At 34.2% G+C, this 18,409-nt stretch overlaps 1 protein-coding gene across 6 annotated transcripts in view; it reads right to left on the bottom strand.

Moving 5' to 3' along the window:
* The window catches only part of LOC113516398 (GTPase-activating protein CdGAPr), a 94,691-nt gene that overhangs the window by 21,777 nt on the left and 54,505 nt on the right, over nt 1-18,409 (bottom strand). For 2 of the 6 annotated variants that reach the window (XM_052893039.1, XM_052893040.1), the window contains exons 1-6: nt 17,668-18,372; nt 5,740-5,846; nt 4,622-4,701; nt 2,757-2,860; nt 1,764-1,896; nt 357-516 (exon numbers count right to left, since the gene is read on the bottom strand). In XM_052893039.1, coding sequence (XP_052748999.1) covers nt 357-516; nt 1,764-1,896; nt 2,757-2,860; nt 4,622-4,701; nt 5,740-5,846; nt 17,668-17,721 — 638 coding nt within the window. In that variant the 5' untranslated portion in view covers nt 17,722-18,372. Of the gene's footprint in view, nt 1-356; nt 517-1,763; nt 1,897-2,756; nt 2,861-4,621; nt 4,702-5,739; nt 5,847-17,630; nt 18,384-18,409 lie in introns of those variants that run through there. The other 4 variants (XM_052893044.1, XM_052893042.1, XM_052893041.1 and 1 more) reach the window with 4 other exon arrangements.

Below are 18,409 nucleotides of genomic sequence, written 5' to 3'. Positions count from 1 at the left end.
ACTTTTTCATGACACGTCCCTCTTAGTATGAAAAAATATTTTGTGACCCAGACTTATTTTTTGTTAAATTGTATTAACATACAAATGTTTAAATTATCATTACCTTTCTCACTTCTATCTTTATAACTTCCTTTTTTTTCTGAGATAGTTTTGACAACCCCCCCCCATCCACTAATTAACTAAGCTCGCCTGTTGTACATCTTTATTTTAAATATATATTTAAAATAAAGATGTACAACAGGCGAGCTTAACTCTGTAAGAGTTCTCTTCCAGCAAACCCTGAGTGGTTTTATATAGTGATTTAGGCGGACGAGACCGCTGGTAAATAACAGACGAGCTAGAGCAATGAGGTTCACCTGTGCAGCATGTCGTCGAGGTGCAGAAAGTTGTCCTTGTTCCTGGTGAGGGTCCAGTCGCGCACGTCGGACGCCTCGGTCCAGCTGCCCGCCAGCCGCGCCTCGGGCCACTCCTCGCACGACGAGTTCACGTGCGACCGCACCTTCAGGCACACCCAGCCTGCCGCACACACGCACACATACTTTCATTCAGGGCGGTCAGGTGCGACTTTTTTATTTTTACCCCAGTGATATTTAAGACCGTGTAATTTTACCAAAGATATGATATCCTTCATTTTTACTTAATCAGAAATACATGTTGGTTTTAACTACGTTAATTTGGGGGGAAAGGGATTGTTAGTAATGGAGACTGAGAATCCCATTGCTAGCAATATACCCAACCAGGTCGACCTCCTCGCGGTTCTCCCTGGAAACTAACATAGTTAATTCCTGATAAATTCATCATGATGAGCTAACTGGCCCGTTTTCATTCTCATCTATCACCCTTCACTGGTGCTCCGGCGGCGTATCCCGTTAGCGCAGGCGGGGTTACCATTCCATTTTCACCCATTAAAAAAAACTACGATCATTAATGTAACCAGTATGCGAACTATGAAAAACCTTAATTAATATATTGTGTTGAATTAGGTATATACTGATATACCGTTTTCAATACCATGCTATTTATATTCTGCGTATATTGTCAAAAATATAGGACTACAAAGAGATTAATAATTACTTTTTTGAGCGAAAACCTTTAACAGACTGTTGCCGGTTACTGAACAAAAAACACAACATGGCAACAAGTCATTGTTGCCACATATCAAAAATACTTTATGGATGCGTTCAATTCGTTCAATTTATGTGTTTAATTTTTAAGATATCAGTAGTGTCCACAGGTAAAACCGTGCATAGGTACAACACTTTCCCCTACCAAAAGTGACAAAAATTATCAAAACTTTTCAACACTCATTTAACCGTTTTAGTACCATTGACTTTTACTCATATCTATTTAAAAATACCAAATAAATCTTTGTCGTATTGATGTCATGTCCCTTGTCTTTAAAAAAACTGTGTCTCCTCCAAAAATTATCCAATTTTAATAATATTTCTACAGCTAGCTAAACAGCAATTGACTTCACGTGGCACTTTTAATTACCACTGGCACTCAAACGGTTAAATATAACTATATAGCTGCTTTGACTTCGCTTTTGCATACACAGATAAAAAAACGAAATAGCGAAAGTCGCTGTCTCGTTCTATTTTTATCTTTATTGACCCCAGTACAAAAAAAAAAGTTTGGTATAAAAGGCGGAATTAACACTATATTTTATAGCATTTCATTAAAACATTTATTTATTGATTGGAACACCAGACAGCATGTGGTATGTTATGGAGGTGGAACAGAGTTGATAAGAGTAACGTTACCTTCGGTTGGGTCTGCGGCCTGGTCCTCGCAGGGCGCGGCCTGCACGCTGAGCCCGCCCAGCGACACGCGCTCGTAGTGGAAGTGAGCGCACTCCTCCAGCTTCGGGAAGCGGCATGCTGGCGCCGGCGCCGGCTGCCGCGCCGAACACAAATGAAACGATAATAAAAAAAAAAATTAACAAGCACATATTAATGATAATTATGAAAATGAATTATTACAATTATTCGACAAAAAAAAAAAGATTTAAATTTGTGGCAAAACCATGTGATTTCGATTTAAAAATTACTGAACGGATTTTGATAAAATTTCCAATGGGACCAATTTGTAAGTATATCCTTTGAAAAGATTTAAAAAAAAGAATGTTATAAATCGGTGTATAACTTGGAGCTATGTAATGTAATGTAAATTGGACTCTATTTTCCGCGCTTAGCCTCTCATTTGGGCCGTAGTGCGTATGAGTCGTGGCTAGTACAGCCAGCCCTAAGGAGCTATGAAGTGACACAAAAAAAAAATTGAAGTCAATTGAATTATATCAAACGGCGCCCTCTAAATGTATACAAAATAGTGACGAACGCTTTTATAATAATCTACATGTAAGTTATTTATTTAATAGACAATAAAGAAAGAACAAGTAGTACATAATGGTCGAGGAATGGGCAGCAGCGTCCCTCTTAAAACATTACTAAAACTTAACTCCGGCTGCTAATCCACCTGCCAAACGTAGTGATTTTTGTTTTTTTTTTGTTGCTTTTTTGTTTTTCATTCTTTTATCTCTTTTACTGTGTATTATGTGTATGTTTGTATTTGTAATTTGTGTGCCGTAAGTAATGTAAATAAATTATTTATCTATCTATTTACTGGCAAAACACCCCAATAGAGTGTGAATAAATAACAATTACAGATAAGAATATTTTCCTGTTTCGTACTTTTTAGTGCGTAAGTCTTCAGTGGTTTTAGTTGTTGAAGTTATTTTTCATAATCAGTGAACTAACCGTTTCGGCAAGATCGAAGGTGGCCGAGGAGGGCGGCGCCGACTGGCTCATGGCGGAGGTCTGGGACACGGGCGTGACGGCCAGCGCCGTCAGCGATATGGAGCCTGCAATTGTTACAAGGCTAGATTAGACATTGAATTAATTAGTAAAATAATCTTCAACATATTCTAGCTTATATAACAATTGTGCTGGTAGTTTTTTCTTAATTTATATATAAATTGCTGGATCTATTTAGTAATCAATTATATGTAATTATTCCTTTCATTTACAAATAGCTCTTATTATATAAAAACAATACAACAATAAATTAAAGTTAATATACAATTCGTTAAATACTAATACTAATTATAAGTAATCCCCCAACGCACCACACCGAGACAGCGTACCCAAGATACTGGCAGCATTACCTCTTTGGATTGCCAAACTTATCTTTTGGGCAAAGTAGCTACCCGCTCTTGTTTCTATTCTAGCTTATTATAAAAACCAGCTGAACGGTTTATATTTACTATATACTTTATTAATTATTAACATATTTCATAATAATATTGTAGAATGCAATAAATAAATTGAATTGAATTGAACGGACATTGTCCAAATTGAATTTCTATTTTTCTTGAATACCTTAACTATTATTATGGTATACTAACTTTAAATAAATTAAGATAGTGTTCCACAAAAAAAAAAAATGGCCTAAATCATCACAAAACAAGCTATTTTTATTTAAAAACTAAGCTACTGTATCAATTCTGATGGGCATTTTTTCCATGGTGTAGGAGTACAAACCTCCTTCTGAGGTTGTCAAAAGAATTATATAAAAAAAACTATTGTAACTTTTATGACAAAGATATTAAATTAAAAACTTTAGCTATGAATCAATCTATGTTTTAAAATATGACAATACAACACATGGGACTAATCAGATAGCATATCCTTTCAGATAAATAAATACTTTTCAAATTCAATTTATAAATGACGGAGTTATAAGATAAAAAAAGATAAAAGTACCGAATTAAAATTGAATTGAATCTACTTTATTAAAGTCGGTTGAAAAACTCAAATCAATCTAAATATTCTTAAAAAATTCGCCTATCACATTAAACAGCATTTGATTTTTATTTATATTGTAAAAATAATTACTACAATTCCTACCTGTTCTGCACAGGTAGAAATTGCATTATTGAGATATTTTTTTACATCATAAAAGTAACAAACAAACATATATGTAGTGACTAAGGATATCTATAGCATTTAGTTACTAACCTTGCTTGCATAAAGATTCTATTTATCTTGCAGTTATAAGACAGAAGAAAACTAATGAACAGCAATCGACAATAACATTTAATCAGTATTTAATATTTTACAATAAATAGGATTTGCAAAGACAGAAAGATAGATGTCAGATAAACTAAAACTCAAATGTCACAAAGTTTCTAAATTATGCAAACGAAAAAGAGTCTTAATATTATATAGACGTAAAAATTGTTGGCGCGGTTAAAAGGAGGTAGCGCAATGAATCGCTACATACACATCAGATAAGCATCAATATATCACAATCTTAAAAAAAAGAGTATATTCCTTTTTAAAAGGCCAGCAACACACCTACGATGCCTCTAGTGTTGTGGGTGATCATGGGCGACGGTGGTCATTTACCATCAGGTGAGCCGCATGATCGTTTGCCCCCTGTTATAAAAAAAAATACAGCCCGTCTGATGGTAAACGGCCACTGTAGCCTATGAAAGCCTGCAACACTAGGGGTGTCACGTGCGCGTTGCCGACACTGAAGAAACCCTAATATATACCTCATAGTTTAATACTAATAAAAAATAATATTTCTTGCATTTCCTTCGATACATATCATTGCTTACCTGTCGTTTCTCGTTTACAATCTTGTTCATTGTTGCTTGACCTGGTCGAGCTGCGGGAGTCTGAACTGAATCTCACCGATCTGAAAACATATACAGTTGACATTTCAAATCTACTGCAATTTAAATGTCTTTTTTATATAGTAGCTCAACATGTGACGGTACATTAAATACAGCTAAAATTTTCCATAATTTGATACAAAACTCAGGAGCAGATTCAATTGATGAACCTAATTCGCTGATTGCTCCAACTGTGTCAGCTTACTACCTATTTTTTTCATGCGTCTCTCAAAATTATTTAGAGGAAATGCGTAGAAAGATTTCAATCTATATAAAGGCCTTTTTATCATCTTTATTATCATATCAGCCATTAACTGTCCACTGCTGAACATAGGTCTCCACTATAAAAGGGGGTCTTGCCAGTAGTTGCCACGCTTGGCAGGCGGGATGGCAACAGCAATTAACCTTTGATGATGTCTTTAGGAGGAATGCTGCTGCTCATCCCTCGATCATTAAGTTCCCTTAATCGCATCTTACGATATCCAAAGGAAAGGAAACAGTGATCCATTCTATGCCGGAACTCCATGTAGTTCCGGCATAGAATGGATCACCGTTTCCCTCATTTTATACGACTTGGTAATAATCATCTATAGATTTAAACAGTACCACAGGGATAACTTTACTGTCATATCCCACCCTTCAAACTGAAACAGTCTTACATACACAGTTGCTTAGCAGCAAAAATAAGATTTAGGCAATGGTACCCAAGCAAACGACTTTTGTACAAAGTCTCTCTCTGGTTTACAAATGTACTTCTTGAAACTAGTCGACGTAAAAGTTGTTTGCTTGGGCACCTTTGTCTCATTCGTGTTTCTACCGTGAAGTAGTTGTGTTTGCATGGCTGTATTTCGGTTTGAAGGGTGGGATATGGCGTGAATTTACAGGGTACAGAGGAATAACACCCGTGTCCTCGGGAATGGCAACGCATGGGAGGTATCATGGGCGAGACAATATACTCTGTTATGTCCATGGTACTACTCATGTCTATAGGCGACGGTTACCACTTTCCATCAGGTGGGTCGTCAGCTTGTTTGCCATTCTAATTGTATAAAAAAAGTTACCTGTGCAGTCCAGCGGTGGCACAGTGCGTCATATTCTCCTTGTCAGGCTCCGTGAAGGCGCGGGCCGCCAGTGACTGGCATGACATCACCGACCCGTGTGGGGAACCCTGCACGACAATACATGAACGTGTCACTATCGACTATAGAGCCAAATAATATTATAGATAGATGGACACATACCTATAATTTACTGTTATTTTTTTATGATACTTAGCACTTCGCTGACCGGGAATTCCCCTCATGATTGAAATCTTTGGAATTAAACTACAATGTGATAAAAACCTAAATACAAAGCAAAGTAATTGTTTGGTCATGAACGCTTTGTAATACAAACGGTGTTGCCCGTCGTGGTAGGAGGACGTACCTACACGCTGGTACAATCACGAGTTTACTCGCCACCGGTCAGCAAAATGTTAGATTCGTAAACAAGTTGACGGTCCACCTGATGGAAAGTGGTAACTGTCGCCTATAGACATGAACAGCGTTACGGATATCATGGATTACGCTAAGATGTCTATGGTACACCTCATGCCTATTCCTAAGGACTATATTTTTTTTTATAATGTATGATAATGCAATGGTAACTACGCCTGCGCTAATGGTATGCGCTGGAGGGGCACCAGTGAGGAATAATAAGTGAGATGAAAGAGGTCAGTTAGCCCCTCGTGATGACACCGAATTCAGCACGATGATTTCTATGGGGGACTACGTGGAGGTCGATTTGTCAGGGTTTATTGCTAGCAATGGGAATGGTAGTCCGCATTACTAACAATCCCTTCCCCCCTGAACTATAACGTTATGCTCCGCTGTAATTTTACTGCCATATCGCATGCTTTAACACGAAAAATATCCATATAAGCACCGTTGCTTCACAAATACGTGTAACTAACAGATATTGAAAAATACATTAAAATATCTGAAACAAAAACCCAAGAACGAATAACAAATATAAAATAATACAGAGTAAACAATAGGCAATGTTTATCGCTGAAAGCGATCTCCTTCAGACAACCTCTGTTAGAACAAAGGTTGTTATAACAAAATGTGTTGGAATGGAATTTCGTAGTGTGATCGGGCATTTAACGTAATATGCATAACGTAATTATTTATTTATAACGCAATATGCATGTCTGAAGCACGTCAAGAGTGAACGCTTTCAATTAATTTTTTTTTTTTTTATAAAAATCCAAAAGAAGTAATTAACACCATTTCGTGTTGTTCTGGCACACGTACAAAAGGAAAAAAAAATATGTTTCTTTTATGTATTGTTTTCTTTTTATATGCATTCTTTTAGTCGCTTTTGTGTGTTGTCTATCTGTCTGTTGTGATTTGTGTGCTGTAAATCATCATCATATCAGCTTTTAACTGTCCACTGCTGAACATAAGCCTCCCCCTTGGGAGGTTTTGCCAGTAGTTGCCACGCTTGGCAGGCGGATTGTAAGTAATGCAAATAAACTATAATATATATCTCTCTCAATTAGTCTTAATTTTTCTGAGACTATATTAAGCGTTACGACGCCAATTGTGAATTAATTTTAAAAATTATTATTAAAATAGACGAGTTTACGATATAAAGCTGTCATTTTTCTTTGTAAATCAAATAACTGCTAATTGAGAAACAAAATATTTACGAATTTACGAAAGAAGTCCTTGTAGGGTATCCACGAAACATCTCGTAGTTTACAGTTACTTTTCAAATGACTTAAAAAAAAAAGGGGGACGTCTCTTAGTTTCTCAATTCGGTCTTAATTTTTTCTTATGTTTGTTACCTCATAACTCTGTCTGTTGTAAATAAATTTGTAAAATTATTTCTTTGTCTGAAAGGATGTACTTTCTAATAGGTCTCAGAAATATCAGCAAAATCGGATCAGTGCAAATAGTTTGGTTTTTATATCAACATAACCGATTGTGCCACGACTGAATCGATGTGTATTTTGTGACACAATAGACACTTGTGTAGTGTAAGTTACTGGATATCTTGGACGATGGAAACCGATTTTAATGTATTAATATCGCCATGTGGTCCCGCCATAGAATAGGCTTCCTCTTCCTTTCCCGTGGGTATTGTAAGAGGCGACTTAAGTAATTTAAAAATCGAAGGATGGGTAGCAACGTCTCTCTATAAACATCACAGAGAGAGAGAGATTGAGGGAGAGGGGGGAGAGAGAGGGAGAGGATGAGAGAGGGGGGGAGAGGGAGAGAGAGACACACACACACACACTCGCGTACTCACACGCGCACACGCACACACCCACACAAACCATGCACCTACGTGTACCCAAACTCACATAAAACATTATATAATTAGATTAACCCTGTTCGCCGCACCATAACTGTAAAATGACTTGCTTTGACTTCCACGAGACAGGCTTTGCCTAGTGTGGGGTCATAGCTATATTGTACCATAGGATAATTTTGTTAAAGGAAATAAAGATATTCTTTTACTTATCACTAATTTATTAAAAATTGCAGATTATTTATCAAATTAAATCAGAAAAATCTATGTTCGAAGACTACAGAATCTAAATACTCAAGTTTATCACGACATAGATAAAAGTCAAGTGGCGTGAAGTGTTTACGACTGTTTAACGACTTTTTACATTATCTCGAGTGGCACTTAACTGACTGTGGCGAAAAGTGAGCATTTAATGTTAAGCTACGACATAGTCGCGGATGTTTCGATTTCACATGTCAAAAACTAATATTAATGATAAGGTCAGGAATTATCTTACTTCTTTACAGACTTCAAAAACAACATTTCTAAGCATTGATATATATATAAAAAAATTACATTACCATATCGTCATAGTCGTAGAATACTGACGGATGTATATATGTAATCTTTGTCAGATCCGTCAGTATTCTACCACTATGACGATATGAAAGTTGGGTTTGTTATGGTATACGATATACTAGCTTTTACCTGCGACTTGATCCGCGTCACCGGGATAAAAAGTAGCCTATATCTTTCTCTATTCCATATAGTACGTGTATACTAAACTTAGTGATTGGTTAAACCGTTAAAGCTCTATAATGTAACAAACAAACAAATTCACTTTCACATTTATAATAATAGCATGGATTATATATTTATTTATTTAAACTTTAATGCACAGTAAAATTCTATATACATTTAACGGACTTAACACCGGACGGTGTTCTCTATCAGTCAGCCATTGGGCGAACCGAGAAATACGTAGCCGGTGCATTTTTGAATAGAGGAAAAATAAAGCAATACTTGATAAATTCATATAAAGAGACACATAATACATTAATATAAATAAATATATACATATAATAAATACATACATACATAAAATATTACTATATAAAACAATTAAATAAAACAACTGCAATAGAAGAGCAAATAGTAATGTATGACTCAAACAGAAGAGCAGAAGCTTAAAGGAAAGGAAAGTGACTTTTATAAGAAACAGGTGCGTAATTTGTGTTTAAAAGCTGGCTTATATATATATATATATATATATATATATATATATATATATATATATATATATATATATATATATATATATATATATATATATATATATATATATATATATATATATATTTATATTTATATCATAAATAAAGCTAACACAAGTAACTGAGGTTGTTCTGGCAACGATCACCGCCGCCAGTAATATTTTTATGCGGCATAAAACACAAGGAAGTAGGTTAACTGCTGTCTCTATGCGAGACAGAATTTATAATTTTACTGCTTTTGTACAAATGCTGAGGAGAAATATCGCTTCCTACTGGTGGCACACGAGGAACACACAATGTAATAACATTTTTATAAGATCCGGTTGTTGAACCGTAACTACTGTCTCTTAGGTAGGTAAACACAACATCTCTTGCTCAAAAACAATTTTACTTATTTTATCTATCAACTCGTAAGCGTTATTTATGGCTTACACGTATAAGGGACTTGTGTCCCCAAAAAAACATTGCTTTAATACCTATCCTTTATTAGCCCAGACATTTAAGACATCATATTTATATTATTTAGTGTTTCAACCGACTTCAAAAAGCGGGAAGTTTTTTTTTATTTTATTTATTTTCTCTACAAATTTTACAGAAAATGAATGAATGAATGAGTATACTTTATTTGCGTTATACAATATAGGAAATAAGCAAGACAATTTACCAACACAACGATACAATTGTATAAGTACAGTAAGGCGGTCTTATTGCTAAGAGCAATCTTTTCAAGACAACCTTAACACGTTGAGCGCCATGTCAGCCATCGGTGGCTGACACTAGACTTTCCGTTTAGGCCGCGTCAGCCATCGGTGTCTGACAGCGTGTAACATGAGAACTATAAAATTTTACACTATTTTACGGAATTACAGAAAACAAAACAGACTTGGTGCGTTACGTGTTCAATGAATGCTTATAGGAATCAGGTTCCAAACGTAAACTACCTTCTACTACGATAGGAAACACCAGCTCCTGCAGTACCAGCGCTTCGAAGCGGCGCGCATGGCCTGAACGGGATTGCTGTAGAAATACGCGTGGCGCTCAACGTGTTAAGGTAATGGACTAATTGTTATACAGTTACATGAAAAAATACAACTATATATGTATTTATAATATTATATGTACAAAGGTCTGTAAAACTTGTGGGAGACTGGACCCTAAACTAGATCAGAGATCTGTATCTCAGGAATCCAGGTCCCCAACTCGGACACCATGTACAGCTTGCATTAAGGCTAAAATTAAAATTTGCGAAAACGAATATACAAAACAAAATAAAATGTGTGTTTTTTTCAATGTCAATTCGGTTGTTTTTTTATGTTTGTTACCTCATAACTCTTTCTTTAAATTCTTTTTTTTTTTACGAAAGGATATCTTTAGAAATTCGTCCCATAACATTTTATTAAAATCACTTTAATAGATTAGTTTTTACGCTAAAATAACTGTTTTTTTTTTTTTATGGAACACAGTCTCAATTATTGTATTTCGTTACATCTCAGCATCTACAATTTATGCATACTGCGTATGTGAAACCGGTCTGTTATCAAAATCACTTTATAATGCTGTTGGTCATTAGCTCGACAATAAGGTTAAGATCATTTCCTGTTAAACAATCGGTTTGTAGCATAGATATCATCATTATCATGATATCAGCGTTTAACTGTCCACTGTTGAACATAAGGTTCACCCTTGGCGGATTTTCCCAGTAGTTGCCACGCTTGGCAGACGGATTGGCAACCACAGTCAGGGATTTAGAGTTGTTTTAAGAGGGCGCTGCTGCCCATCCTTCGCCCTCCCTTAGTCGCCTCTTAAGACACTCACGTGATAGAAACGGGTAGCCTATTCCTTAACCATTCCGAAACCACATGGCCAAACATAGATATATAAATAGTTAATAATAGGTGAAGCTTGACACTTATATAGGAGCGAATGGTCCGATCATTTAGCATAACAACTACTTTCCGCGAAGATAGTCAAAGCTCCACAGCAGTTTTAAAATGCCTGTCATTCCTGTGAAAGTGTGCTTAAATTTATTTCTATACAAAACTTATAAAACACAAAGAATCCCAGCCTTTTTTTTTTCATTTAAAAGTTTCCTCTTATCGGTGCAATTAATTCATGCAATCTTTTCCAGCCAGCTCTATTCCAGGCAATAACTTTGACCTCTCTATACGACTTGACACCTAATGTTTTTTTTATCTGTTCCATGTAGTTATTCCTCGGTCTTCCCTTTCCTCTTTTACCCTTCTAGTATCCTCTTTAAAAATCGTCATGTCGTATAAATCTGGTTTGGGCACAGCCCACCAGCCCCCTCCCCTAAATACGTCTGTCTGGTGACCTGTATGCTATCATGGGATATTTATTATCTTGTCGTCTCATAAACACAGGATCTGTTACGTTGATGACTAGTCAATTAATGTGTTCGTATGACACTTATTGTAATGTAGCTGAACCATAAAAATTAAGAGTTACGGTTGTTAATTTACATGATTGGCTTATGTATGTTTCCATTCTATACAATAGATTACAAAACATGTGTTGTTTTGGCCTGAACTTGCTCAGTACAATTTCCAACATCATCACATCTCAGTAGGGTAGAATTATATCATGATCCTTGACCAAATGTTTATAATTTCTCCCCTCTCTCTATCTAATGGTTGTCTGGAAAATATAGCTTTTAGCGACAATTCTTGTACGTTTTTTTTTGATTAAGTTTTCGATTACAAACTTTTGGAGGGAAAAATAAAAAGCATCTATATTAGTTGTCTGAAGAGACAATGCAATACCATAGGCGACACAATGTGTTAATTGATATTCATAATATATATTATTCCCGTCTATTTTTTTTATACAACTTAGAATGGCAAACAAGCAGACGGCCCACCTGATGGAAAGTGATAACCGTCACCTATAGACATGAGTAGTACCATGGACATAACAGAGTATACTGTTTCGTCCATGATACCCTCCATGCGTTGCCATTCCTGAGGACTCAGATGTTGTTACTCTGTACCCAGTAAATTCACGCCATATCCCACCCTTCAAACCGAAACGCAGCCATGCAAACACAACTGCTTCACGGTTGAAACACGAATGGAACAGAGGTACCCAAGCAATCGACTTTTGTACAAGTCTCCTAGTCTTTCTTACGCAACTGCCCATTTCATATTGCTTAAAATTTAAAAAAAAGAACGGATTTGCAACATAGATAAAGTTAACTGCCTAATAATACTCTTTTTATAGTTCTATTTTTAAAATTGAATGTATAGATAGGAAACTATTAACAATTTATATTCACTCACATCAGATGCGTACAATGCGCCAACTCGCCAACGACGTATCGGATTTCATAGCTTAGATGTATTTAATGTTTCTACTTTATGAACGATAAACTTACATTGCACTATAAATTTCAAGATAACTATTGCTGTAATAATAATGATAGCTTTTACTTGTTTCTTTGTGAAAGCAGGCTATTAAATTCGAAATATGTATTATTATTGTTTCCGTCCATAAAACGGCATATAAAACAACTGTACGTTCCCTTGCAAGAATTCAATTCATTACTTTTCATTTATTAAAAAAATTTATAGCTGTTCGTGCTGACCTGGTAAACGGTGTTTTGTCGCCCCCCTACCGCTACCCACCGGGTCTATTTTTACTGATAAGAATATAAACTATCCTATCTTTGTACAAAAGTCGATTGCTTGGGTACCTCTGTCCCATTCGTGTTTCTACCGTGAAGCAGTTGTGTTTGCATGGCTGTGTTTCGGTTTGAAGGGTGGGATATAGCGTGAATTTACAGGGTACAGAGGAATAACACCTTAGTCCTCAAGAATGGCAACGCATGGGGGGTATCATGGGCGAAACAGTACACTCTGTTATGTCCATGGTACTGCTCATGTGTATAGGCGACGGTTACCACTTCCCATCAGGTGGGCCGTCAGCTTGTTTGCCCATTCTAAGTTGTATAAAAAAAAAAAAAAACACTCAGATCGGAGCAAACAATACACAATTATATAATTAAGTAATTTAATTTCAGTAATGTCTGTTGAGGGGATTTTTATACTAGATACTAGCTTTTAGCCACAACTTCGTTTACGTGACGAAATATTATTATATATTAACGTTATAATCACCGATCGATATAAAAAATAATCTATAGCCTACTCCATCCTCTATATAGTACATAAATGAGTATACCAAATGTCATGGTTCAGCCGTTAAGACACTAAGATGTAACAAACAAACAAATTCACTTTAACATTTATTAAGGGTATCATGGGCGTCACAGTATACTCTGTCATAATTGACATGGACATATCCATAATACTGTTCATGCCTTTAGCACTATACCACTTTCTATCAGGTGGACCGTCAGCTTGTTTGCCATTCTAAGTTGCATTAAAAAAAATTAATCATACAATATTGACTATATTAATATATATAGTGTTGTTGAAATTTTTCACGTAGTAACATAGTATAACGGGGGGGGGGGGGGGAAGGGAAACAAATTTACTTTAACATATATATCATATTAAGGGCTAAGTCATTCTCATCTATCACCCTTCACTGCATTAGTAATACATTTTCATCCAGCAAAAAAAAAACATATATAACGTTCAATATATTCAATTAAATCTATAAATATATTTTTTTTATTCATAGATCAAATTCGCTAATCACATTTATAGGTCAATGGCGAATTAGACTAAGATAGAGTAAACAATCACACAGAGAAAACAAAATTAATTATGATCATAATATTTATTAAATTATCTATGGTCTTGTGGCGGAGAGAACTCTCATTGTTTTTTTTTTTTTTTTTTTTAAATTGGATGAAAATGGAGAATGGGGCATAGTCGATGAGGATGAAAACAGGCCAGTTAGCCCATCATGATAAATTCATCAGGAATTAATCATGATAGTTTCCAGGGGGAACCGCGAGGAGGTCGACCTGGTTGGGTATATTGCATTTTATATATCTTTGTTCAAATCAATTAAATTATTCTCACAATGATTTTAACAATGTTTAGCTTGTGTTTGGCCAATCATTAATTATTTAGACTAAACCTAATATAAATTTTTGTTCACTATATGTGATAGCATTTAATTGGCTTACTGTTGTTAATATATATTTAATTATTAAGTTATTATAGCTGTGTAGGTCTCGGTATGGAATAGGCTATCCCTTCTTTTCCTGTGGGTGTCGTAAAAGGCAACTAAGGGAAATTATAGTGGGACAGTGATAATGTTAACAGAGATTTAAAAGATTAACTGTCGAGTTTCTTGCGGGCTCTTCTCAACAGATAACAATTGTCCGATCTACTGCAGGGTGCAGAACATTAAGAAACAATTATTAGTGCTTATAAAAAAGTCTATTTGAATAAAGACAATTTGAATTTGACGATCCCTCATAAAATATTACCAAAGGCCAAACTGCGGTTGCCAAACCGTCAGCCAAGCATGGCAACTATTGGCAAAACCCCTCCATAGGGGGACGCCTATGTTCAACAGTGGACAGTTAACGGCTGACACAATAGAATACAAAAATAGCTGTAAGCTTCGCTTAATAAAAATAAATAAATAATTTATAATTATACAATATTCAAGATTGTTTTATTTATAAAAGATGCCTACAAATAAATGCAGATGTTAACAAAATATAATCTTGTTCCACATGTTCAACATATATGGCATACAAATAATATATAGGTATACAAAATTTATATATGACATGTCAGTTTTCATGTAATTATAAATCACTAGCTTTTAACCCCTACTTTGTTTGCATGTTCGTGATATATTCACTGACCCATATAAAAAGTAGCCTTTAATCCTTTTCCATCCCAAATAGTATGTGTTTACCAAATTTCATAATAATTGGCTAAGTTATTAAGTCGCTAACGGGTACCAAACTGACTTAAAAAAAAATCTAAAAAAATTATGTCAAGCAAGAGAAAAAAAACATAATTAAATAATGTTAATAAGTATAAATCAAATTGTATCATTCAAGAATTCACATATATTCTAATAAAATCAAAAATTTATTACAAAATACAATAAATAAGTAATAAATAAGTCTAAAATAAATAAGTGGTTTTCAAAGAAGATTAGATTTGACCTTATTTAAGTAAAGCAATTGAGGTGTATAGAGTTCATTATTAAATGGCAAATAACCTTCATTTTGTATGAGGTATCACCTACAGACATGTACAGGAGGGAAAGGGATTGTTAGCAATGGAGTTTGACAGCCCCATTGTTAGAAATTTGCCCTATTAGGTCGACCTCCACATGGTTCCCCCTGGAAATCATCGTGAACAATTCTTATTGAATTCGTCACGATGGGCTAACAGACCTACTTCAGTCTTACCTATCATCCTTCATTGGTGCACCACCGGTGTATACCGTTAGCACGGGTGGGGTTACCATTTCATTATCACCCATTAAAAAAAAAAACAGACATGTACAGAAACATACATATTGCATATATATATATACTTTATAATATCTATGGCACATCTTATGTATCACCATTTTTGCATCAAAATCATAATGTGACTAACTTTGAATTTGCGAATTATTTAAAAAATTAGACACCATTTTAGTGAAATTATATGAAATATAACCCCGTTTCTCTCAATAACTATTATTTAGACACAAATAAACAATAATATTTCTTATATTTAATGTACTTATAGTAGTGAAAAATGGATATTTTGCAATACTATAAGGTACACAGATCTTAATTATAACAATAATAAGTAATTCTTCAATCATATTTAGTGCATGCTTATAAAACAATTTCAGGTTTCAACAAACATGCAAATATTTATTTGTAAACACAGAAATTCATACAGACCATCTATATTTATACCAGTACATTTCATAGAAAAATATACAATTTCCAAAAATCATTTATAGTCATGCATTAAAAATGGGAGATGATTGCAATGTGATTCCAATGTCAATATATATGTATATACAAGTAATTGTTGTGTCAGTAATATATGTAGTTTTGTGTGTACATTAAGGAATACATTGTCTTTGACTTTTGTTTTTTTTTTTTGTTTTTTAAAAATGACAAATTGCATTCAAAACTGGGTGATAGATACATACAAAAATTACTATTAAAAATGCCTATATTTGAGTTAACTTGAATAAAATATACTTTCATTTATTATTTAAAAATGCAGATAATGCATGTATCATGAGATGATATTATTTCATAAAGTAATTAAAAAATTCTATTTGTCTATGCACTCAAATTTTCACAATAATACCCCTATGGAGTACTAGCTTTTACCCACGACTTCATCTACATGACTGGAATATATTCACTAACCATGATTGGTTAAGCTATTATAGTGCTATAAGGTAACGAAAAACAAATTCACCTTTATATTTATAAAACAAGTAAAGTTGTATGTTTGTAATTTAACTTCTATCACATTTTATAGTTTTAGCACCAATTAACTACACTAATTGTTTCATATTGTTTTAGTACAGATTTTATTGATGTTTATAAAGAATTAAATACAAATTTATTTTGTTATTTATTCTTTTAATAGATTAGGTATGTTAGAGAGACATAAATTTAAAATATTGACAATGATAAATTACTTACATCATTAAAGCTATTTTAATATTGAGGATAATTATTAAATTACAACAAAGACTGGATATTTTAAGATAATAATACTAAATTTATTCAATTAATGATGCAAAATTAATATATTATGACACAAATTGACAATTGTTATTTGTTTAGAATTATTTTGTTTAATTCCGTTACCATTAGTATGTGTGTGACTGCCAAGACTCGAAAAGTAACCACCGCTATTACTACCAGAAGTTATACAACCCTCCAATACAATAATACAAAAATATTAGTCATCAATCTTTGATTGTCATTTTATTCATACACTAACACCTAGTTCAGTAAAAAATTATCAATAATATAATCAAAATATGTTTTTAAAAATTGGACTACTGAACCTATTTTGAAAAAAATTCTATAGGTCCAATCAGAAAGTAAATTCTTTTGTAAAAAAAAAAGTTTTCCAAATTGATCTATAAATGACAGAGTTATGAGGTAACAAACATAAAAAACCCAAATGAATCAAGGTTTCCAGTTCCTGCTTTTCTTTTTACAATATAAAAGCAATTTTTTTTTAAAAGCAATCTACTGTGTTTTCTTTAAATTGGGCAGCAAATTATCAAACATGATTATTCAAGAATGCTTAAGTTACTTGAATATAACTTTATTTTATTCTTTATAACTTGTTAAATACAACATTGGAAGCACATTGCAATATACAGCCAGATATAGCTCAAATCACCATGATTGCATGGCTCTATAGCATGATTGACCAGTGTGAGATGAGAAAATTAAAAAAGAAACATACAGACAACATCTAGTGACGGCTACAGCTAGAGCCTCACATTCTGTCCGCAAAGTAGCCAGCTGTCGGAGCACACGCCAAACACCCGCCTCATTGTAACACACTAAATACAGGCAATTTCACTATCAAAAGTGCCATTTAGTCAGATTTCACTTCTTTTAACACAACTTTTTAATAAATTTTAAAAATAGAATATTATATTTTTAAATATTTATTTATTTTACAACAACAACCGGTTATTCCAAGTTCAAAAGCAGAACAGGTATGGCACGACATATTTGGCGTTTTTAATCACAATATCTTCAACATAATAGTTGTTTTGACACAAAATTATCGTTTCGGAATTAATTTGGCACTGGGTTTGGGACACAGAAAATCATTTACATTAGCGTTAGCACCGATTCGTTAGCAAAATAGATTTTGAAAGTGAATTTTGCAAAGTAAATGAACGCAACAGTTTCACGGTCTAGCGGCTGCAATTGATACGACACGAGCAAAAATTTATGAAAAAAAGTCACTGCTGTATCGCATTTCGACACTAAAAACAATATTTACGCTATAACTGGGGCTACAAAACAAAAATAGCCGAACGCGCTCCACCGTTCCGAGATGCGCACTGAAGACCGTCTATAAACAACAACTCGAGGTTATTTCGTGTCACTGTCTCGTAAATATGTCGATAAACTAGCGATATAAAGAGTGAATTAATTCAGGAAAAAGCTTTTTTTATATTTATTAAAGAAATAATAGCAAAGAACTGAAGAGACGATAATTCGATATGA

Source organism: Galleria mellonella, unplaced genomic scaffold (genome assembly GCF_026898425.1).
Source record: "Galleria mellonella isolate WM207_F2 unplaced genomic scaffold, CSIRO_AGI_GalMel_v1 utg172, whole genome shotgun sequence".
NCBI lineage: Eukaryota > Metazoa > Arthropoda > Insecta > Lepidoptera > Pyralidae > Galleria > Galleria mellonella.
The sequence above is the reverse complement of the archived record's forward strand: the minus strand, read 5'-3'. Positions and strand labels throughout refer to the sequence as shown.